Here is a 24,133-nt window from a genome sequence, read left to right on the forward strand (position 1 = left end):
TTTTAGTTTAAAATTAAAATACACTTTTCAACAACTGTTACTTAACAGATTAGGAATAATTCCTATCTTTTTCCAATGCTGCCAAAATCAGTTTGAAATATTTAAAAATGTAATCAATCAACATGTTGCAAAGAATGCTCCAACTGTTTAAATGCAAGACAGACTATGTGTGTGTGTGTATGCATTATATATGTCCTTTAAATATAAACACTAAGCAAGCCATACATATGCAACCTCACCTTTTATAAAGTATCTCAGTCAAGGAGCGCCGTATATTCTGTCTGATTTGATTGTTGGGCTGAGGCTGGGGAGCAACAGGTGGTGTAGGTTTGGGTATGGGTGAATTAGCTGGTGGTGCAGGAGATCCTGCAGCAGGCTTTACTGCAGGAGCACCAGAAGAGGCAGCTGGCTGTTTTTTGGGTATTGTAAATGAAGTCTTCATAACTCTGAGAGCCCCAGAAGCATGATGAGTGGCAGAGGACAGACCAGGCCCAAGGTCTGAAGGTGGACGTCTAGGACTATTTGCATTATTTGAAGTCACGGGGTTTTTCTTGGGAGGGACTGTATTTGATGGAGGAGAAGGGAGCTTCTTTGTTTTAGGAGAAGTCAGAGTAGTGGTATTTGCTTTTGAAGATACTACTGCTGGAGGCACAGGTAGTGTTTTTTCCATGGCTGCCGATTCCACTTTAGCATCATTTCCTTCCTTCTCCTTTGAAGCTGTTCAAAACAAAAAAGCTCCTGGTCAAAATTACCAAATACAACATATCAAATGCTACAGTGTAGGTTAAAAGCCATTAAGCATTTTTTTTCCAGAATTTATAAATTATTTAAGAGTGTAAACAAACTAAATTTCTAAGATACAAGTACTAAAATTCAAACTTTTTGTAAACAACTGCACTTTTAGAGCGAACAAGCTTATTCCCAAAAAAATTGTAAAAATCTAAATAAATAAATAATATTAAAGGACAGATTATAACAAAATAAAAAAAAGCTGAAGATACTTGAAAACAATTTGATACTTGTACTGCTAACAACTGAGCTACCGCAGTGCCAGAACAGATTAAAAATGTATACTTGGTAAAAATGAAATAGCATTATCAATTGTATATTAGAATTAAGCACTGTACTCCTTTAAAATAATCTAATCTTCCAAGGCACATGCATCAATATGATATAATTTTTTTGTGATCTTAACTATTTGTGAACTAAACATTTTAATTGGCCCATTTCATAGTCACTTTAACATAATGCCTTTAGGAATGAATACAATCCTAATGCAGCGTACTGAAATGGAAGAGATACACAAAAGTGTTAATCCCTTTTTTGTAAACACATTACTAACTAGGTCACTTTACAGAAATGCTGCTGTTTAAATCTGAGATTAAATACATTCACTCTGCATTATGAATATGCAAGTGGGAAATTGTGTATGCAATACAGAACAAAATATTTTGATAATTTTTTTCTTTTAGTACTGCTATGATGCACTAAATTAAGCCAAGATGAAACTAATGATTTAAATAACAAATGTTTTGCTAGTTGCAAGATACCTTTTCAGTCAAACTACTCTGGCGCAGTGTATGAAGACAGACAGCTGAAAACACATCAAGGGTGAAATATACAAGGACACCAGTCTTTTGGGGGAGGGGGAGGGGGGGGGTTGGGGGCCAGGACGATGTGTTAAGACACTCCCCAAAGCAAACTGTAATTTAAAAAAGTACTCAATGAGAACATGCTATAAGTTAACAAACTAATAATATGTGGCTAAACAAATTGAGCCAGTTACACATATGTAAATCTGGTGGACAAGAATGACCACCAACTGGTAAAGAAACCAATTTAAAATCAAAAGGGAGCTCAAAGTTTCTTAACCAAGATGGAAGAACCTGTACAAGGTAACACACTCTTCACTACTTTCCAGACATATCTTCCATGGAATAACAGTGTCCACTTGTTGTGAGATTAAGTCAAAATATTCACTGGCTCCTTTTGGTGTGACTACTGTATTGCTATACTTGATGAAACAAACACAGCTCACCTGAGTTACGTCACTGAAACCATCAAGTTTAACTACATCATGGAGATGGCTCTTCGGTCAAGAGCCCATTTCATGTGAAGGTAACCAGTTTGGGCAGATTAACATTCCAAATTAAAGACTTCTAGTATGCACAGAACTGGATAATATTCCGTCCGGTGGCCAGCCAAGGAGCAGATGAATTCCACAGATCATTTGTGACATGATTTCCAAGATGGTAATACAATTCAAGCTTGTAAGAACTTCAGACAGCTTCAGCAAATGTGTTATTTGCAAGACGATTTGAGTAAACATCCCAAAATCAAATGCACTTTTAAGTATTGATTCAAGTGGTTAACTTGCATGCTATTTGGTTGTTGTTAATCTATAAATGATTTTTCCATTTATGAAAGTTGAATGGTGTGTTAAGTAGGGACTTTTGAAAAATGCAAGAGAATAAGCAAACTGCTGAAATATGCAAAATGTGTGCTGCAGGCACTATGTTGCTTACTGCTGTTAAATACATTAACTGCACACTTCATACAAGAACATATTGTAACAGTTACAAATAACTCAGACTGATGCCAAAAAAAATTATAATTTTTGCCCAAACTAAAATAGCAAAGAAAATTTTTGCTGTGTGTTTTTTTGGTGGATTCTACTTGGCCTTTACACAGGACCTGGATTCCAAACTGCTAATTGTTAGGGGTACTGAGCACAGTATTTGTAATATGCACATACTAATAATTTGCTAGGCACACTGACTGAACAAATACTTGCTCTTTCGGAGGTTCTGTACATGTAGTTATGACACTATTTGTATTTTGCAAATGTAATGATGAAAGGTTTTACTTAAACCAAGACTTCAGCACTTTCTCAGTCTTTTATCTCAATTCCTTATTTTTATGCCCTTGTACAAGAAGCCTGAAGCAAAGGAAGAGCACCTAGATGCATTTGGGCTTAGTTTTTATTGGCATTTACGGTTCACAATGTGCTCCATTAAATGCAGTGTAATTAAAGACCTAACCTGAGCCCACCAAGAATGTAAATTCTAATGCTTTCAAAATGAATGAAGCCATTTACAGCATGAGAAGTTACTGTTTAAAATATATCAAACTATAAAGCCACAGTATACTACTTTTTGTGCGTATGTATATAATATATATATGCACACATATATATAAAAAATGAATGAGAGACTTGATTCATCATTCCCAACTTTAAATGGACATACTGGATGAAAAATATAATCCAGTTTTAATCCAAATTTTAAACCCTTAGTGTTTTTATTTTGTTCTAGTAGTTTACAAGTGCTCCTATGGAGACACAACAAATAACTATTACTAGAAGCTAACAAGCTTTCAAGATAAAAATATGCATATTTCCAATTTTAGAAGAAAAGCATATGATTTACATTAACAAGGCCACTTCCCATCACAAGAAAAATGGCAAAACTAAATACAGTTCATCACACTGCAAGCTAAGCCACGTCTTTTATTGCATGGTCACATGAAAAAAAAAAAAAACACTTTAAATATTTTCTGGGATGTGAAGCAATACGCATACAGTGAAACTTCCAGATAAACACTTTTTGATTTGTTTTGGAAACAAAAGCTAATCAATTTAGAGCATGTGACTTGTGCATTAGCTTCCAAACTTTATTGGGAGCAAGTATCACTGAAACGTAATTGTATTCAGTGATATCATACTTCTGCAAATTATGACACTATACAAAACTCCCATTAATATGCCTCTGTATTTACACAACTGTATTGAAAATGATACTAAAGTTTGATTAATAATTAAATATGTATTTCCTACTCATTTAACGGAAGAGGTTAGCACAATGATTTAACACTGTGGACTCAAATCTTGAGGAGACCATGTTTGGCCATGTTATGAACAGTTTTCCTCTCATTAAAATCCAACATCCCATATAAGAGCACAATAGGTTAATTGTCGTCTGAATTATCTTTCTATGAATGATCATGTCCATTGCTATTAAGATGGGCTCGAGGGTCTGAAAAAGCAAAATTAAATTGAACGGTTGGAAAAATGTGAGGGTGGAAAATGGTGATGCCCAAGCATTTAATTTTAAGGTTGTGCGCATGCACACACACACACACACAATGTTGCATCTGTGAGCCAATTATTTTGCTAATATATCGGGGCATATGTTTATATCTAGTAAGCAGCTTTGGCATGTTGGTTTTTGGTTATGCTAAAAACACACCACCAAGTCAGAATAGTCTTAAAAGACATGTACAGCTGTAAACAACTAAAAAAAATATGAATTGTAATAATGTCTCCTATTGTTACAAATCAGAGGATTAAGACAATCCTTTAACAAACAATGGCACTCTCACATAAAAAGGAACCAAGGATAAGGCATTGCACTACGCTATTTGTTATTTTGCAAATTATAAAAGCATCAGACTTACTGAAGAGTTGACGGAGATTCAAAGGAACAAAGAAATGGATTAAAAAAATGATGAAGGGTCACATTTCAGGCCAGCAAGGGGTTTCGGTTCAGTGTCATGTGCATATATCATTTGGAAGATGGCAGTACACCTTGAAAAATTCTCATCGACAGATGTAACACACTGTGGCACAGTTTTTGTATGTAAAAGGCAGAACGCTAGTTGAAATCCATTGCCAACTTGTACAGGTGTGTAATCTTGAAGGGTACAAGACCACAAACAAAATTGCTGAGTGTTTTTGAAGTACTTTCCGTGGGAGGTGTTGGATCATCCACCTTACCAACCAGACATCACTGTAATTCAAGTCTCCTCCTCCTATGAAAAAGTATTTGGGTGGTAAGCAAGTGATGGTAAAGATCACTGCAATAATGGATCTGTTGCAAAGTCTTTAACACCAATTTCTTGCTAGTGTGGACAGAAGCCTTAACATGGTGGAACAAGATGTTAGAGAAAACAATGCTGATCACCTGGAAAAGCAGTACCCTAATCAAATCTTCAAGTGTTTCAGAATGTATAAGCTTTAAAATAAACAGGCAAATAAGAATGTGCCACTTAACCTTAACACTTTTGTGTATGTACACAAAAAGTAACCTGAAAATTAAATTTTTCCCATGTTAGCTGCTACACACTAAAGTATAAAAACTAAGCTAAAATTAACGTGAAAAATGTGAGCAACGCAGTGGAGCACATAATTTGAGCATAGAAGAAACAATCCAGAGCCACCTTAACAGTGGCAAAGGTGGACTGTTAAGAGACGGATATATACAATGATTATTTTGGACTAGTTTAAAAATGTAAGCCCATCTGAATGAAAAGTTAATTGTGTTAATATGTCAATCTCTTATTTAAAAGGCTTTTGCTTAAGAGCAAATACCCCAGGAGGCCCAAAGGAGCCATAAATCTTAAAAATACATGTAGGATGTATGAAATGTAGGATGGTGAAATATGGTGTGATAAAATAAAACGGTGCAATAACAGGGAAAAAATAAATAATGAAAAACCCTAAAGAGACTGAGTAGGCCTGGATTTGGGCCTAGACTCCTGTTTTGAGGTAGGACTCTATATCACTGTGCTACTCATAACATATGCCTCAAGTTTCTGCTCAAGTATGGTATTACCAAAATACCTTAAAATTAAAAAATTATTAAATGGACATAAACTTTGGCCCAAACACTATATAGTACAAGGATAGACAAATATTCCAAGCTTTCTCTTATGGACAATTATATGGGTTACTGTGTAACAGGGGAAGTTTACTTGAACAATATTTTTACTTGCACTCTCTTAATTTTATACTTCTGTCTTCAACTAAACATTTTTAACACCAACTGGATAACAGACATTTCTTCTAGACTGTATGTATACTTTACAGTAGTATACAAACTATGAAATTAGTATAGTTTGTCTTTACAGATAACCTAAATTAGCATCTGCCAAGTAATAAAATTTGATTCCTACTGATGTTTTAACATTTTAATAAACTCAGCCTTGAATGTTTAATTCAAAACTGATCTCCACAGATACGAAATATATAGTAAATATATTTTTGGGGAATTCTTAAAAGTTGCATTAAGGATTTCTATGCAGAAACTATGTTTAAAAATGAGTGCTGGCATATCACCATTGTTTAACGTGGTGATGGATAACCATGTCGCCATATGCCAAAAGTGATGAAATGAACAGAAGTGTGAGCTTGAATCCGCCATATTGCTGACATAAACAACTGTGTGGTTGCAGTCTGCAAATACTATTTTCAGCAGACAACTCCCTTACAGCTCCTTTAGGAACCGGCCATTTTCTTCTGTACTGTCAATCTGATTCAAGACCCAGCACTAAATGGGTGGTATCTATGATATTATTCGGTGTTTGTATTGCTTTTAAGTCTGCATTTTTGACTTTCCTGTCTCAATTAACTCACTACAATTTAAGTGTTAAAATGTTTGAATGGTTTATTTCTGAAAGCAAGCATTTTCAAAAAATGTGCGTTTGAGTTAATCAACATTCTCACCGGTGGGATTCATCAATTCAAAATGCTCATTTCAAATTGATGCCAAACAAAAGGACATGACCATTCACTTTTAACTATTTTGCTTTATTTGCACCTAAACACCTTAAACACGCATGTTTCCATGAAACCACCTCATCCATGGATGAGACTATTTTCACAATTTTTGCTTGACTTGGCAAATGTTACTTATTTACCACACCAGTCACCACAATGACAAGTTGTCAATCCATTGTTTTAAAAAAAAAAAAAAAGAAGCCTTATCAGTCATCATCTGAAAATACTGAAAGTACGTCTTTTACCCTAAAATTAAATGTCCAAAATATGTATCAAATAAGTTAAATAACACATTAGGAAAACTAGTATCTGGTATAAATTATGTAAAGTGGTTTACAAAAAAGAATGGATTTGTATGTTCTCTGAATGAAAACTATCAGGACTGTGTTTTATATTTTTCTGCAAAACTTAACTGGAACTATTTTATCACATACCTAGTACTTACAAAATATCAAACCATTCGCAGTGGCATGTTTTTTGCAAATAAATATAAAATGTACTAATTTTGATGCGCCAAGAAAACAAATTTAAGAAACTAATCACCCTAAAAATTGTTTACAAAATAAGGTTCTCGCCCCTGTATTAGTTACCCTCTTAAAACGTTAACACAAAGTACCACAACAGTTCTTGATATTTTCTCTCCAGATGAAACTCATTTGATTTTTGGTTAGGAAAAAAAGTTAATTTGCCAAATATCGAAAATAAATTTACAGAGAGAACAGCAGTTGCATATGTCAACATAAGTCTTAAACTGTGTGGTTGAATTAGGAAACTGAATTAGTAAATACTAGCATTTTAAAGCAAAACTGTCGGCAAAAAAGCAAACTTTTTCAAAATTCACTTTGCTGTACCAAACACACATACACATACACACACCCCATACAATACTGCAACTAACTTGCTCTCCTCATACTGGCAGAGACAAGTTTAGTGTTATAAATTAAAGAATGTAAAGGTCCTTGAAAATATTTGAAAAAACAACTGTGTCCATATGGCCTTTTCCTGATCCTTCTGGTCTGCATTCTTCAGTAGGCTTCAGAAGAGAATCCAGAGATTTTAGCAAGAGGTGATGTAGCAGTATCCAGGTTGTAACTGTGTGCTGCAACTCCAGGTCCTTGTTTGCCGTTTCTGCAGCCGTAATGCATGGAAATCATGGTTTCTGTTGTCATTATTCCAATGGAAGTACAACAGTGGTTGCTCATGGAGGGTCAATGACAGTACTTGCAGTACTGCCAACAGTGACACTGATTGCTACTTACTTTTAATCACACAGTCCAAGAGCAAACTAGGAAATGTTTGATAGTGTAGGAATAAAAATGTAAAAATGAACAGAATTTTCAGAGATGTCTTTATTTTATAGACAGATGCTTGATATACAAACACCAATTTATGGATAAAAAAACCTCAGAGCAGTATTTACTGCTTTTTGCGCTTGACAAATTACACACCAATTATTATACTGGATACCAAAGCCATCACACAGAAATACCTGCATGCAGGCCTCTTGTGACAGTGCATAGACATCACCAAGTGTCTATAGCGTTTTGAATAAAATGTTAAATAAGACTAAGAAAACCTACCTGCAATACTGAGCTGCAAATAGTCTGAGGAAGGCAATATAATCATTTCCAGTGTAAATATAATCATTTCCAGTGTAAGTGGAAAATAGGTGGGAAACATTAGCCTAAAACAACTTTAGATTTCAAATATTGAATTGTTGACACTAATAAGAAAGGATTCAGCAATGGATCACAAGCCATGTTGACCTGAACAGCTAAAAAAATATTTACAGCTTCTTCATTCAGTTCAATTCAAACCTAAAAGTAACATCAACTCCACTGTTCTTGACTTGGTGGGTCTCAAATACTAAAACCTCTATTTAGTCAAAGTATTAAAGAATATAATTTATAACCAAAAAATTTGAACGTATTATTTCAGGAATCTGCAGCAGAAGTTTCAATCTTTTCAAGCATGTAGTGCTTTGATGTACACACTACAAAAACCTTATGAATTTCTTCAAAAGTAGTGAGATGTGCTAGTATCTGTATTAAATGAAAACTGTAAAATAATGTAACACATTAGATGGGTGTGGAACTGCAGAATCTCCCTCGAAGTAGTTGTTTGTTTAGGTTTCTCGACAGTGCGACACCAAACAACGTAGAACTGATGACCAGCTTACCTGCATGTTTCACATACCAAGAAGATGCTCCTTGTATCCTTTCCATTGAAGAAGCACAGAAAGATTAAAAATTCTACCACATAATACATTAGATATACTTACCATTCAGAAACAATCTTATACATGAAACAGAACACTCATCCTCTTGGAAGTTTGCACTGCTGTGAGATTTGGTTAGAAGTACTAAATTACTATTTAAAAAATCTAAGAGGGAAATTAAAATTCACCCTCTTTTCAAAACATATATAGGGTGTAAATTTTGAAAACCTCAGGAAGATACATACACGGTTTGTAAAACACAGATGAAGCAATGGCAGCAGTCTTTTCTGGCTTTACTGCATTGTAATTATGATCACTGGACCAGGAGGGCACAGGACTCTCTTCTGTTGACTGGTTGCTAGAAGATTCAGAGGTTCCTACTGGTTTATTCCCCATCACAAGCCGCTGCTTGACAGGCTTCTTCTCTGGCGCATTTTTTTTCTGCGTCTAGAAGTGAGAGATGAACAAGAAAGTTAACTTATCACATTTTTAAATTTGACTTATAACCAGGCCAGTACAAAAGGGGTTTCATTCTATCTAAATAATTAAAATCTTTACATTTCTCCACATTTAAATTTACAAAAGTTTATATTTACAAAACACAAATAAGTATATGTATTAGATACTAAAATAGAGCAAAAGTGGGGTCTGGAGTTATAATGAAAGTAGTTACAATCAAATTTCAAGGAATCTAAATCTCGATTTTAAAAAAATAAAATAAAAAACATAAACCACAGAACTGATTTATTCAGTCCAGTGTTGCAGGTAAAACCATCTGCCCCAGACGCATCAACCCAGCCTTAGGCCTCTGTCCAGTGCAGAAAAAGTCACAACCAACACCCCACTACACCTGTGAAGTGGGATGCTAAAGCATCGAACCATCATCATGCTATACACTCACCAGCCACTACATTAGAAACACCTTTAGAGCTGTCGGAATTCTTTGTGGCATATATTTAAAGTGCTGGAAACATTTTTCAGGCATTTTGGTCCATATTGACATGATAGCATCATGGGAGTTGGAGATTTATCAACTGTATAGCCGTGATGCGAATCTCCCATTCCACAGCATCCCAACTGGACTGAACTCACTGTCATGTTCAAGAAACCAGTTTTAGATGATTTGAGGTTTGTATAATGGTGTATAATCCTGCTGGAAGGAGACATCAGAAAATGGATACACTGCAGTCACAGTCAGCAACAATACTCAGGGAGGTTATTGCATTTAAATGGTGCTCAATTGGTACTAAGGGGCTTAAAGTGTGCCAAGAAAATGTCCCACACACCATTACACAGCCCCAACCCAGCCCACCTGAACCATTGATACAAGGCAGGATGGATCCGTGCTTTCATGCTGTTGATACCAAATTTTGACCATACCATCTGAACGCCCCAGCAAAAATCTAGACTAAACAGACCTGGCAATGCTTTTACAATCTTCTATTGTCCAATTTTGGTGAGCCTGTGCAAATCTAGCTTCAGTTGCCTGTTTTTAGCTGACAAGAGTGGCACCTGGTGTGGTCTTCTGCTATGGTAGCCCATTTGCTTCAAGGCTCGATGCACTGTGCATTCAGTGATGCTCTTCTGCATACCTCTGATGCAACGAACGGTTATTTGAGTCAACATGAACCAGTCTGGCCATTCTCCTAAGACCTCTAGCATCAACATGCATTTTTCACCCAGAGAACTACCACTCACTGGAGGTTTTTTTTTGTGACGATTCTCTGTAAACCCTAGAGATGATTGTGCATGAAAACCCCAGATCATCAGCAGTTTCTGAAACACTCAGACCAGCCAGTGTGGTACATACAACCATGCCATGTTCAAAGTCACTTAAATCACCTTTCTTCCCCATTCTGATGCTCAGTTTGAATGACCACATGCCTAAATGTATTGAGTCTGATGCCATGTGATTGGCTGATTAGATATTTGCATTAAAAAGCAGTTGAACAGGTGTACCTAACTAATAAAGTGGCCGGTAAGGGTAAATAGTTTGAAAAAACTGAGGACACAGGTCTGCAATAATCTGCAATGCAAATAGTAATTTGGTGAAAGAGAGCAATTGTCAATGGTCTATGCCAAGTAATTCACATGCCTAGATACTTTTGCCTTTATGAAATCTATTAAAAGTAATTTACATGAGAAACACCATATTTCATTGACAAAATTTAAACTTAATTGTATTATACATTTTTTCTTTGACATATGTGGATCTTCATTTAAACAGCATACTTAAATAAAGGTGGTTTAAATGAAAAGAATTTAAAAGTTGGTATTGCTCTCTCACATAGGTATCTGTCCAGAGCACATTGATGTTCTGATCTTTGCCTTAAGTATTTGTGGCCAAATTTAATGTAGCCCCGATGCTCTTTCTGGACAGCAAAGATATATTCCTGGAATACACCCATATAGGTATAATTTATGCTTCCTCTTTCTAATGGTAGACTTATGCACTTTTGACATCAGCAAGAGCCACCTGTAGGTTCTAAATTCTGGGGTTCTTAAAGGCCTTTTTTTTTTTTTTTGCTTTCAAGATAAACTTGCTGGGATTGCCCGGACAACTTTGCAGCCATCTGAAATCATCTCCACTTGTAAACGACCTTCAAGACTTGAAATGGTTGTTTTTGAATTGTTTAGAGATATCTTTTTAAATCCTTTCTCAGAAGCACAGGCATCAATAACCTTTCTAAAGCCTTGGGAGAGCTACTTTGATCTAGGCATAGTAATAACACAAACTCAACCAACAAAGAGCCAAGTAAAGGAACAGCCATACTACTAAGATTGTTTAAAAACGAAGACATTCCCCAATTTCACCTTGTGTCCACTGCACCTTGGCACATTTAAACCCCGAAAAAAGACTTTTGAAAGCACTCTCCACAGCTGTATACATCTGAAAGCTTGGCTCAGCACTGCAAATATGGAAAGGTGAAAACAGAAGAATCTAATCAGGCTTTTTCTGTGCTTATTACATTACACTGCTCACTGCAATGTTGCATTACCTAACTGGTCACTCTTACTGGAAGAAAACCATAATATGGCAGCTATAAAGGAGATGCTTTCTACATCACTTGTTATGTTAATTGCCTATATGCATCTAAATTGTATTTGGTACACTGTGAATGCCGCAAACATGCACAAAAGAAAATTAATTTACTGATCACACATGAGGCTAGTAGCATTATCTTATCTTCCAAGGATTTTTCTGCCAAAGTGAGCAGTCCAGTGTTGGTCAATGTGAGTCCTGGAGGTCCACAATGGCTGCATGTTTTTGTTCCAATCGAGATTCTTAATGAGAACTTAATTATTGCTAATGGAGTACTTATTGCTCAAGTGACATTCTAATACTTTATTTTAGTGGTCTTGCTTGTTAAGATTCCCCACCCTTAATTACTTATTTCAGCCTTAAAACAGCCAAATTCAGTTTTTGAATGGCTCCTTATTAGCTTTTTTGTTTGAAACAACCTTTTTTAAAATTAAAGCATATTAAGGTTGACATAGCCTAAATAAATTAGGTTTATATATGACAGAATGCTCCATGATCCTTACAAATGATTTTTTAATTGTACCTGGTTCTAATTTTAGACACCTGAGGTATTGAAACATAGAGGTGCAGGATCTGCCGTGTCAGAACCACAAATGGCGAGTGGGTACTGGGGACTACATAAAGTGGGCGTACACTTGTAAACAGAATGATACAAACTTACAATAACATTCTATTTTCTCTTTTTTTTTTTAAAATAAAAATGCAAAAAATAAATTTCAGTTTTTTTTTTTTATCTGTCCACTCAAATTTCAATTTTATACCTAACCATTGATAACTGAGATAAACACATTGTTGGTTTACAGAATTGAAGGGCATAACTTAATAACAGGGTAAAATATCTCTACTACAAAAAATACAAAATGTAACCAAAGCTGGTTTTGGAAGCATACATCAGAAAGAGTCAAGTACTGTACCTGACTATACCTATTGTTATATATTCAAATCTGCTACACTGTGAATGGTTCCAGAAACTCTATGCAGAAGGACACTAGTGCGGAAATGATCCTAAAAAAGCAAAAAAAGTGCTTTGAGGTAGACAAGCCCCTTCTAAAGGAGAAAAGAAAAACCATCCTCCATTTAAAAATAGAGGAGGAAACCTGGTGTTGTAGCTCTTTTGTCTAAGGTACAGGAGGTCTATAATATGTGCAAGGCAATAAGGAATCTGATTATCGTGAAGCAACCTTGGTGGGCAATATTCTACCTAGTGAACGAAAACTGGGTTTCCATCAAGGTGCTGGGTCCTATAATATAATGATTATTAAAATTAGGTACACATTTATGGTTTAAAGACCTGCTACCGTATTCTGGAAATGCCAGTAATCACTCCTGATATCTCACAGCATATTAGCTAAAGTGAAAATCTAAAAACAGTAATGGGACAAATAAATCCCTTTAAAACCAAATACCTGCGATGGGGCTGGCGCCCTGCGTGGGGTTTGTTTCCTGCCTTGCGCCCAGTGTTGGCTGGGATTGGCTCCAGCACATTCTCCGTTACCCTGGTGTTAGGATATAGCGGGTTGGATAATGGATGGAAAACCAAATACAGTAGACCCTTATAAAGTCGTGGTTCAGAGTTCGTGGCCTCAGTCATTCGCGGATTTTTCCTTAGAACCTAACTAATTTTTAGTAGAAACCGCAAATATCCTCGGCAATTTTTATGGCTTTTTTCATGGCAATACTGCACTGTAGGGAGACCAGGAAGCAACTGTATTGGAAAATGCGGCTTGGGATGGTGAAAGCAGCCAATAGAATTTGAAACTGCAACTCCCATCAGTCCCTGCAATGGCTTTGATTGGTCTTCTGCTGAGGGTGCTGGGGCTGTTGGGGTCAAAGGATGTCAGCATGGCTTTAAAAAAGGAGGCTGGTGACCAAAAGCAAAAAAAAAGTTTTTGTAATTTGTGTTACAAGTTCCTGTCTGCCTGCCTTCTGTTGGGTTACCTGTACTTATTCGTTTTGTCCTGGATCGTTTCATGCGTCTGGATTGTCTGCCATCTGCCTGTGTACATGAAGACTAAGTGGATTCATGGTCATCCTGCAAAGAAAGGAGCTCTCCTGAACCCGTCCACCAGTCTTCAATTTAGGAACTAGTGGTAGGACTATCTTTACATTCCCATTCAACGTGCGGATCTCTGGACAACCTATTTTCATCATTATATTTCATCCATTGCCATTTTTCATGACTTTGTGTTTTGTATGTACTTTATTGTATTTAATTTGTAATCGCTGTAAGGGGAACAGGGGTAGTATCATTGTTTTCATTTATTTCATTTGTTTTCATTACATACTTTAATTGCTGTTTGCTTGATTACCGGTTTGTTTTTTTTGTCTCTGTGTGTGGGTCCAGCCAAGGCCAAGTGTGTCCCTGGAATCTCCACCATAAAAATAAATAAATCTCCTTCTTCAGCGGTGTGAATCTTAGCGGCACCAGAGCGCTACGGCATTATTCATTTCTCCTTGCTGCCGATTGACTATGATGCATCCCCGGGCTGAGTGTTTTTCAAAAAAAACCTCTTAAACACTGATAGACTACCTTCACATTGCTCCCTTACTTGCGGCTGCTGTGTGCGCATACTTGAAAGCCTGACCAGCACGTGTCCTTTTTGGCGGATTGCTTTGTTTCTCTCTCCTCCTCCAGACAGCCTCTGCTCCTGTTGTGGGTTCCACTCCCGTTGTGCTCCCCTATGATGTTTGCCTATTATTTTAATCGATAACTAACTGAATACTGAGCTAGTTTTACTTCTGAAAGAGACATTTTGTTTTAAGTGTTTGAATAAAGTTCCTGTCTCTACAATCTCCTGTGATTCTGTGCAACTCTGTGACCCCAAGTGAGACACCCTGCAGCACTGCAGCCTGACTGTCTCTGGGATTGAGCCGCTGCACTATAGCCCACCATCATCAGCACTTACCTCTGTGTCCTTGCGTACAGTCAGTTCAAGCTCAGTTGGATCCATGATTTCACCCATGGTGTCAGTTACACCTTGTACATATTGTTCCAGTAGTTTTTTTAAATAGTTTTTTACAGTTCATCAGCAGTGTGTAAAATGATCAGTGTTGCAGTAATTGTGATGCTCTTTACATGAAAAAAAATGTTCCATTAAAATTTCACTTTTTTTTTGTGAATTGTGACATTTACTTAAAGTGCAGCAAAAAAGTATTTGGTGTCCAGGGATACATTAACCCCCAAGTATGTGGCAGTTTAAGAGTTAAAGCCCCAAGACCCTGCACCTTCTAAGGCTTCTGGCAATGAAAGCGCGCTTGCATGAATTACAGTACATATAATTAATTAAAACGTATATTAGAGTCTGCTTAGGTAAAATACAATTTTCTTTCATAGTTATACAATAACTTATTTGCTATATCAGTTTTTTCTTTATTTTTGTGTTAACTGTTTCACTTTTAATTTTTACTAAAGCTTTTAAAAAAAAATTGTCTGCGAAATCATTTCAATGAGTCAAGCTATAGCCAGAATCCCATAAAACATACTAATGCTGTAGAACTTTGGTAATTTTGGGTAAACACAGCTACATGAGATTAGCCTCCTAAAGGCTATATACTATAAGAAATATAGCAGCCGTCTTCAGAAAGTGTTTAAAATGCTAATGAATTTGATCAGCCTTTAATTAAACTGCAGTGTATGCGAGACACGAGCAATAAAGGAAGTGTGCAAGGACTTAAAATCCATTATAAAAATGTATTACGATTAACACATGGAATGATACAAAAGTGAACTATTACCTTGGGTAATGATTTTGGTGGGGTTTTTTTAATAACTTTTTGCTTAGACCTCTCTTTGGGCTTTGGTTGTTTTACTTCTAATGACTTCATTGCAGCAGCAGCATGTCCAAGAATGCAACCAGGACCACAGTACACAGAGTCTGGCAAGGCTTGATTAGTGCACCCTGGGCCAATGCACATTGGGAGGCCACTCTCAGGAACCTGGAAATAAACTTAAAACATTAATAAAAGACAAATCCTGTTTGCACTTAACACATAATTCGTGAAAAATAATCTGAGTATAAATTTACAATGCCAAAACATCTTTATATACACAAACTATTTACAGAAAGAACACAGTACAACCTAGTTTTTCTTTTGCCACCAATGTTGGCTGCCATTCAGAAGATGCAACTAATCAAAATTTACTTACACAACCACCAAATCAAACCTTTTAGTACTGGGTAGCTTTAGAATAATTCCAGCAGAAAACAGACAAAAGAAAGGAATAAACTGGAACCCCACCCAAAGTTATCATGGTCCACAGTAATTCACATACACTGAGGGACAAGTACATGGAAGCTTCACAAGGATAGTGATCAGGGAAAGGATTCAACCAGAGTCTAAACAAACCGTATGGCAGCACATCTATCCAATATCTCTTGAATGAAGTGTAAAACTATACACTAAAACAAGAAAATGAAACTAGAACTTAGAAACAGTAAAAAAAAAAAAATACCCTGTCAATGGGTATGCAGCATCCAGCGCAAACACCCCTCAGACCTTCCTGAATTAAGAGGTAAGAGAAGTGAGCATATCTTGCTGGTGGCACGCTACACTGATATTTCCTTAGGATTCATATCAACCTCAATACAATAAAATTGCTAACATAATCTTTTTTTTTTTTTTTAAATTGCTGATTAAGAAAAACAAAAACAAATGGACAGGATTTTACTTCTATTCATGGAACAAAATCATAAATATTTAAGATAAAGTATCAGCTGAATAATGAAACATCTCAATTTTTGGTGAAATTAAATCAAAATCCTCCACATACCGGCTGGAATATTTTGATTTTTTTCTTGGAACTAGGATTTGCAGCCTTTTCTATTCTTCCTTTAATGCCCTGGTCTTCAATGGCACCAACTCCATCAGACACAGTTTCTGACTTATGCATGGATTCTTCTAAAGATTGGGTAGCCAAACTCTGCTCAGCTGTAACAGGAGCGTCACTATTCTGAGTTTGACGTGTGCAGTTTGGACAAATATAATCTTCACCATTTCTCTCCAATAAGCGTCCTCGGGCTTCGGTGATTCCCACACAGTTTCCATGAAACCATTCTTCACATCGATCACAACAAATCATAAATCTAGAAAGATGTAAACAAAGACATACATTTACCAGGAAAGAATTTTTTTTCTTTCAAGAATGGGCCTCTCTCTTTCTCCCTTTTAATACACACATGGACAAAATTGTTGGTACCCTTCAGTCAATGAAAGAAAAACTCAAAATGGTCACAGAAATAACTTTAATCTGACAAAAGTAATAATAAATAAAAATTCTATGAAATTTAACCAATGAAAGTCAGACATTGATTTTCAACCATGCTTCAACAGAATTATTTAAAAAAAATAAACTCATGAAACAGGCCTGGACAAAAATGATGGTACCAGTAAAAAAGTCTGAAAATAATGTGACCAAAGGGACATGTTAATCCAAGGTGTGTCCACTAATTAGCATCACAGGTGTCTACAATCTTGTAATCAGTCAGTGGACCTATATATAGGGCTCCAGGTAGTCACTGTGTTGTTTGGTGACATGGTGTGTACCACACTCAACATGGACCAGAGGAAGCGAAGGAAAGAGTTGTCTCAGGAGATTAGAAAGAAAATTATAGACAAGCATGTCAAAGGTAAAGGCTATAAGACCATCTCGAAGCAGCTTGATGTTCCTGTGACTACAGTTAAACATATTATTCAGAAATTTAAGATCCATGGGATTGTAGCCAACCTCCCTGGACGTGGCCGCAGGAGGAAAATTGATGACAAATCAAAGAGACGGATATTACGAATGGTAACAAAAGAGCCCAGAAAAACTTCTAAAGAGATCCAAGGTGAACTTCAAGCTCAAGGAACATCAGTGTCAGATCGCACCATCCGTCGTTGTTTGAGCCAAAGTGGACTTCATGGGAGACGACCAAGGAGGACACCATTGTTGAAAACAAATCATAAAAAGCCAGACTGGAATTTGCTAAACTACATGTGGACAAGCCACAAAGATTCTGGGAGAATGTCCTATGGACAGATGAGACAAAATTGAACTTTTGCCAAGGCACATCAGCTCTATGTTCACAGACGGAAAAATGAAGCATATCAAGAAAAGAACACTGTCCCTTCTGTGAAACATGGAGGAGGCTCTGTTATGTTCTGGGGCTGCTTTGCTGCATCTGGCACAGGGTGTCTTGAATCTGTGCAGGGTACAATGAAATCTCAAGACTATCAAGGGATTCTAGAGAGAAATGTGCTGGCCAGTGTCAGAAAGCTTGGTCTCAGTCGCAGGTCATTGGTCTTGCAACAGGACAATGACCCAAACACACAGCTAAAAACACCCAAGAATGGCTAAGAGGAAAACATTGGACTATTCTAAAGTGGCCTTCTATGAGCCCTGACCTCAATCCTATTGAGCATCTTTGGAAAGAGCTGAAACATGCTGTCTGGAAAAGGCACCCTTCAAACCTGAGACAACTGGAGCAGTTTGCTCATGAGGAGTGGGCCAAAATACCTGCTGAGAAGTGCAGAAGTCTCATTGACAGTTACAGGAATCGTTTGATTGCAGTGATTGCCTCAAAAGTTTGTGCCACAAAATATTAAGTTAGGGGTACCATCATTTTTGTCCAGGCCTGTTTCATGAGTTTATTTTTTTTTAAATAATTCTGTTGAAGCATGGTTGAAAATCAATGTCTGACTTTCATTGGTTAAATTTCATAGAATTTTTATATATTATTACTTTTGTCAGATTAAAGTTATTTCTGTGACCATTTTGAGTTTTTCTTTCATTGACTGAAGGGTACCAACAATTTTGTCCATGTGTGTATATACACAGAACACACTCAAAATTACATATAACAAAATTAGATTAATAGTGTCACAATGATTTTAGCAGCATTCATATTTTGTGGTTCGGTATTTTTCAATCCTTCAGTTCAGTTTTTACTATACAGGTACATCTTATCAGTAGAATTTCAGGGCATCTAAATTGGACTGCCACACTCTTGACTGAATAATTTTCACAAACCACTCTAACATATAAACTAGTAAATTGAACTGAACACTACCCTGATCCTCTCACACACTGAATAATGCTACCCAAGGCCTCATAAGTGCATTAATTCAAGGCAAAGGTGTCATTAGGTAGGAGTTCAAAGATAGAGAAGTTTCAGAAATTCTGAATTAAAAGGAAATTTTGTAAACAATCTTTTTACCAAGTTGTGTGCGTGGGAAAACCACTAACAAAATATATGTATGTACCAGGGTGGGCGTGTAAGAAAAACTAACAAAATATTTATATGTCTTTATGGAGAGAGTACGCACATACATACATGAAGAAAATAAAATCTTGATACTTGATTATCAAATAGTGTTGAAAGATATCTCCAACTTCTGCAGTCTTAATTATTTGAGAAAATATATTTATAGCATTAGCTGAACCTAGCCACAGAAGAAAAAACTCCAGCTGCAGTGTCAAGCTGATGGTAAGAGAATTTTGGCATTTATGTTGTACTGCTCTTATTTGTATAGTTGACTGTAGAAATTTTCCTAAGAATTCCTTGCAGTGAATATGCGTTTTTTTTTTTGCTAGTGACCTTGTTCACCTTCAGGTAGATTTCCCCCCCTAGCAGCAAGACCAATGTGACATCACAGACCCATTGCAGCCATGCTCAGAATTTCCACGAGCACAAACTCTATAAGACTGTTGCCATTCTGCTTCGGCATGTGTGATGACATAACTCAATTACTGCTCTACCCTTACAGCCTGCACACATAAAAAATTAAGTAAATAATGAGAATATTAGGAGTACTCCACTGGATATGTAATCCTGATCCCTCCCCTTCCTTGAGAAAGGAAACACATGCAACCCTCTGAAACAAATGACTACTATTTAAAAAAACATTCTCAATTCTTTATTGAAAAAAAGTGGAAAACTTCTTTTCAGATATTGGAAAGAAAAATAACACTGTAGTTAAGTCTGACACTGTGTCTTCAAACCATGGATCGTGCCAGTTCCATGCCATCGTTTCATCTCAGGGCAAATGTGTGCCCCAAGATTTAAACTATCACACAAGGTGGTGATTTTAAAAATTTCTTTAAGACACATTTGAACTGAAAATGGTAAACACTGGAAATGCAATTTTGCCTTTTTGTGAAAACACTTCATTTAGAATATGCAACACATTTAAAAATATTTTGGAATGATGTTATTTTTACCACCGTGTTAGATCAGTTCTCCATTATGTAACACTTAAAATTGAGTGTTCTCTCTAACCCAAACAATTTCTATTTTATTTTTTTTACAGTAAGTCCTGCTACTCAAAAGTCCATTGTATTTTAGATTGGTATTTCTCCTTTAGTCAGAAGAATGACCTCTATTACTTCTACAAACAATCTGAAAGGGGTTGATTTGTCTGACACACATTTCCAACATGCACAATTTCTGATAAACTCAAACTCAGAAATATCAACATTGTTTCAGGCCTTTACTGACATGTTGCTTCCGCTCTGCACAGTAGAGACTGTAATTTTTCACTGCAACAAATGGTGTACATTGAAAAAAGAGAGGGTTTAACTTACCAAAAAATAGTTATCACAAAAATGAACACCACTACTTTGTGATGGACCCTGAACATGAAGCTTTGATTTCCACTACCAGATTTGAAGTAAACTCTCTGCTGCTGCAGCAAGCAGAGTAAAAATCCACCGCGTGTGTGCAAAATATTGTTTCAGGCACCAGACCTAGCAAGTTAGTGGCATTAAACTACATTGGGCAGGATAACCATTTACATCTAATGAGCATAAATCAGGTAGTCAACTCGTGACCCTTTCAAATTAACAATATTTAAGCATATTTCTCAGACAATCCTTAAATCCTTTGTCATTTCTCTGTGGAACTTGGTCCCTATTCCTTAGGATCTACCCTTTCCCAAGATGAACAGGGTTAAGCTATGACATACTTGACTTTTCAATTACAAAGGATAAGATGAAAAATACTATGGAATCACTGAATACTGGCAGGACTCCTGAAATTTAACTCACTGTTGAGTCATGCTACTGCTGTACATATTAAACACTGGTCTTACTCTAAACAAACTTTTCTTAAACTAGAGTTTAATTACTCTCCTTCAAACACTGGGCAAAGACCCTGATCAGTATGCCAATTACAACCCAAATTCTCTGATAAACAGAAATGCAAAATTGCCCATTAAGTTATTTCTATTAACACCAGTAGTGGATTATTAAACTAATCCACCCTGATGAAACTGGTGTTATCAGAGCATGAAATGCTACAGACCATCTCTTTGCTATCTTTTGCACAAGAAAGACTTTGCTCTATTTCTACTCCATTCAGCTACACTTAGCTTTCTATGTACACATACATTTCTGTGGTAGGTTATGTACTTAAAGGGGTGCAGGGCAAGCTTCATTAATAAGATCCAGAAATTACATCCACCACCAATGGTGACTCTTCTTGCTAACAATTCTGCCTACTCCGAATTTTGAGAAGGCCCTTCGCTACTGGTTTTCAGTCGTTCATTCATTCAAGCCTTCTGCCACTTCCTAGGGGGCTCATGAGTTAATCACCCCAGTTTCAGTACATGTTCCCAGTCAAAAAGTCTATATAAAGATGACATTTTACTTTTCTTAAGTGATACTCCTAGCACTCCCACCGATAATCTAAAATTATGATTTCTACAAATATTTCAGGTTACAAGACGAAACCGCCAAAATCTGCACTCTGTAACCACTGCTATTTCCCTCAGACCAAAATTTAACTTTAATTAAATTAAACTAAAATTAAACTTTAGGATGACATTATGCTCAACTAGCACCGAGTTCTTAAAAATGTGAGAGATCCAAGAACATCTTCTAGACATCCCTCTCTCTGTATTTGAAGTCCAGAATGACTATTATAAACTATTTGCTAATCTAATGTTAGGTCACTTCTATCCAATTTCTTACTGGATAGACAAAGAGAGATAAAAAAAAGTTTTCTTTTACAAATTACACTGATACAAGGTTAAAGTAGGTGGGGTTTCCAGGGTCTGGTAATGGACAGCTCAGCCGCAAGGTCCTCACTCATGGTTACTGGTGTAAATCAAATGAGTCCTCTAATCACATACAGGGCTAGGTTTAGGGTGTAACCTGGTGAGGCTTTTCGGTCATTGCCCACCAAGGCAAACAGTTACCTCTATTTTGCAAAACCACGCCCTGAACATTGGAAATAATTACATTACTTTAAAATGATCCTTTTATCTACAACTTTTATTTTTCTTCTCTTCCTATAAAGCAAATGTTGCTCCAGTCTCTTTATATCAACCTTTTTTTATTTTAATCTCAATCTTATGCTATCCCCTAATTGAAGCCAATGTCAACTGTATAACTGTATATTCAATGTTATGTAAGGCACCTTCTCGCTCATTATCAGAGTGGCTAAAGCACCCCACCACCACCATCCATAGAGTCCAGAAACCAAAATTAAATGCACCAATTCAAGTGTCACCCCACATGAACAACATTGCCTGGGAACTGATCTCTAACTTCTCATATCTATACCTTGACTACACTGGGCACCTTTATGCACGTTTAGGTGCCCAGTGTTTAGTATATGATCTGTTGTGTCCAATTTTCTTGCATCCATTCTCTATAAATATTCCTCTTCTTGTTCCTTTTCATATTTCTCTACTTGTAGACCTTTCACTTTTTATGCTATACAACAGAGACTATTTAACTTGTATCTTTGGGACAAACTGCTGGAAAACGTGCCTTTGTCTTGCGCTAGAAATCTTCTAACACTGCCTTCTCTGTCTGGATATATATTTTTAATTCTAACCCTCTAGAACTCTTTGCAGCAAGCATCAACTCATGTTTTGCACTTTGGATGGAACAACAAAACACATGAATCTAATTCTTGTGAACCTGCAGAGATTAACAAAATGAGATATGGCCCCATATATCAGACCAATATTTTGCTCTACATATGCATTGGTATCTTATGAACCTCCAATATGATGCTGCTGAAAGTCTTCAAAGCAAAGCCCATTTATTAACTTATTTCTCTAGTATAAAAGTCTAATTCTGAAAAAATAATTTCCCTAAATCAAAAGACACAATGAAGGTAAACAAATTCAGTAATAATACGTGTGTTAAACAATTTTAGTAGCTTTGAAATGCTACTCTTTACCAGCAGGACTTAAGGCACATTTTTAAAGAGGATGCATAAAACTATTTACTTACTGTTACACTTGAATTTCACAATTCTCCTGTTGTTAAGCTATAATTCATGTTTTTCTGCCATAATGGATGCTTTACAAAACACTCTATATGCAGGTTTTTAACACTGTCACTATGACCATCTTTGTTTCAAAGCGCAATCATTTACCCAGTAAAAATGTGTAGGTGCAGAAATTTTACTTTCATTTGTTCATACATTTGCCTGCCTATTCAACAGTGAGAGCTTAAAATATTTGCACTGTGCGACTCTGCAGATAAGCTTTCATTCCTTTCTGAACATCTGTTTTCTTGCGAAAGTGATGTGCAGCTTCCTACTTGGTCTGCTTTTTGAACTGCGCAGTCTAGCAGTTTACATAAGAGCAGATGTTTGGTTTTATAAGGCATAAAGACTTACAAGTGATTCTTTGATAGCATCATTTGTCAATAAATGCACAACAGCCTAGGTTTTGTTATCTGCTCAAAGCCAAGGATACCAGGTTATAAAAACTGTTTTCTTGGCTTGACAATCTAACTGATCAGTTAACTAATTATGAGTTTTTCATCATTATAATGAACAGTAGTGACACATTTGTTCACACAATCATCTAAAATCATTTTAAAACTAGGCTTGCTTATACGGTTTTAAATTAAGACAAAAACTTCCTCACAACCTAAAGAGGACACGATTAAGTAAATGACTGACTTGGTGTCTTTGAAGAGCTTGTGATTATTTTACACAACCTAAATCAGGGGTGTCCAACTCCAGTCCTGGTGGGCTGCAGGTTTTACTTCTAACCCTTTTCCTAATCAGTGACCAGTTTTCACTGCTAATTAACTTCTTTTCTCTTCAATTTAATAGCCATGTTTTTAAGGATTCAGTCCTCTGAATTGATTAATTTCATCATTAAATGGCAGACAAACAGAAATGAGATGTGAAACGAGCCAACAGATGACCAGCTAAATTAGAACGTTAAACTCCAGCCAATTTCACTCCAACCAGTTTCTTAATGAGAAGCCAGTGCTTGCTGTTAATTAAAACTGAAATTGAATATCATGACTTGTTGCTGCTCTCGTTCTACTACAGAAGACTGTTGATTTTCTGATTTTTCTAAGACC

General features: G+C 36.4%; 1 protein-coding gene across 4 annotated transcripts in view; it reads right to left on the reverse strand.

The window, feature by feature from the left end:
* Nucleotides 1-24,133, reverse strand: part of LOC120543497 (death-inducer obliterator 1-like) — a 103,281-nt gene that overhangs the window by 17,476 nt on the left and 61,672 nt on the right. For all 4 annotated transcript variants that reach the window (XM_039776572.1, XM_039776575.1, XM_039776573.1 and 1 more), the window contains 4 exons: nucleotides 16,589-16,901; nucleotides 15,553-15,753; nucleotides 9,020-9,221; nucleotides 240-717 (listed from right to left, as the gene is read on the reverse strand). In XM_039776572.1, coding sequence (XP_039632506.1) covers nucleotides 240-717; nucleotides 9,020-9,221; nucleotides 15,553-15,753; nucleotides 16,589-16,901 — 1,194 coding nt within the window. The remainder of the gene's footprint in view (nucleotides 1-239; nucleotides 718-9,019; nucleotides 9,222-15,552; nucleotides 15,754-16,588; nucleotides 16,902-24,133) is intronic.

This window comes from Polypterus senegalus, chromosome 14, assembly GCF_016835505.1.
Source record: "Polypterus senegalus isolate Bchr_013 chromosome 14, ASM1683550v1, whole genome shotgun sequence".
In the NCBI taxonomy this organism is placed as follows: Eukaryota; Metazoa; Chordata; class Cladistia; order Polypteriformes; family Polypteridae; genus Polypterus; species Polypterus senegalus.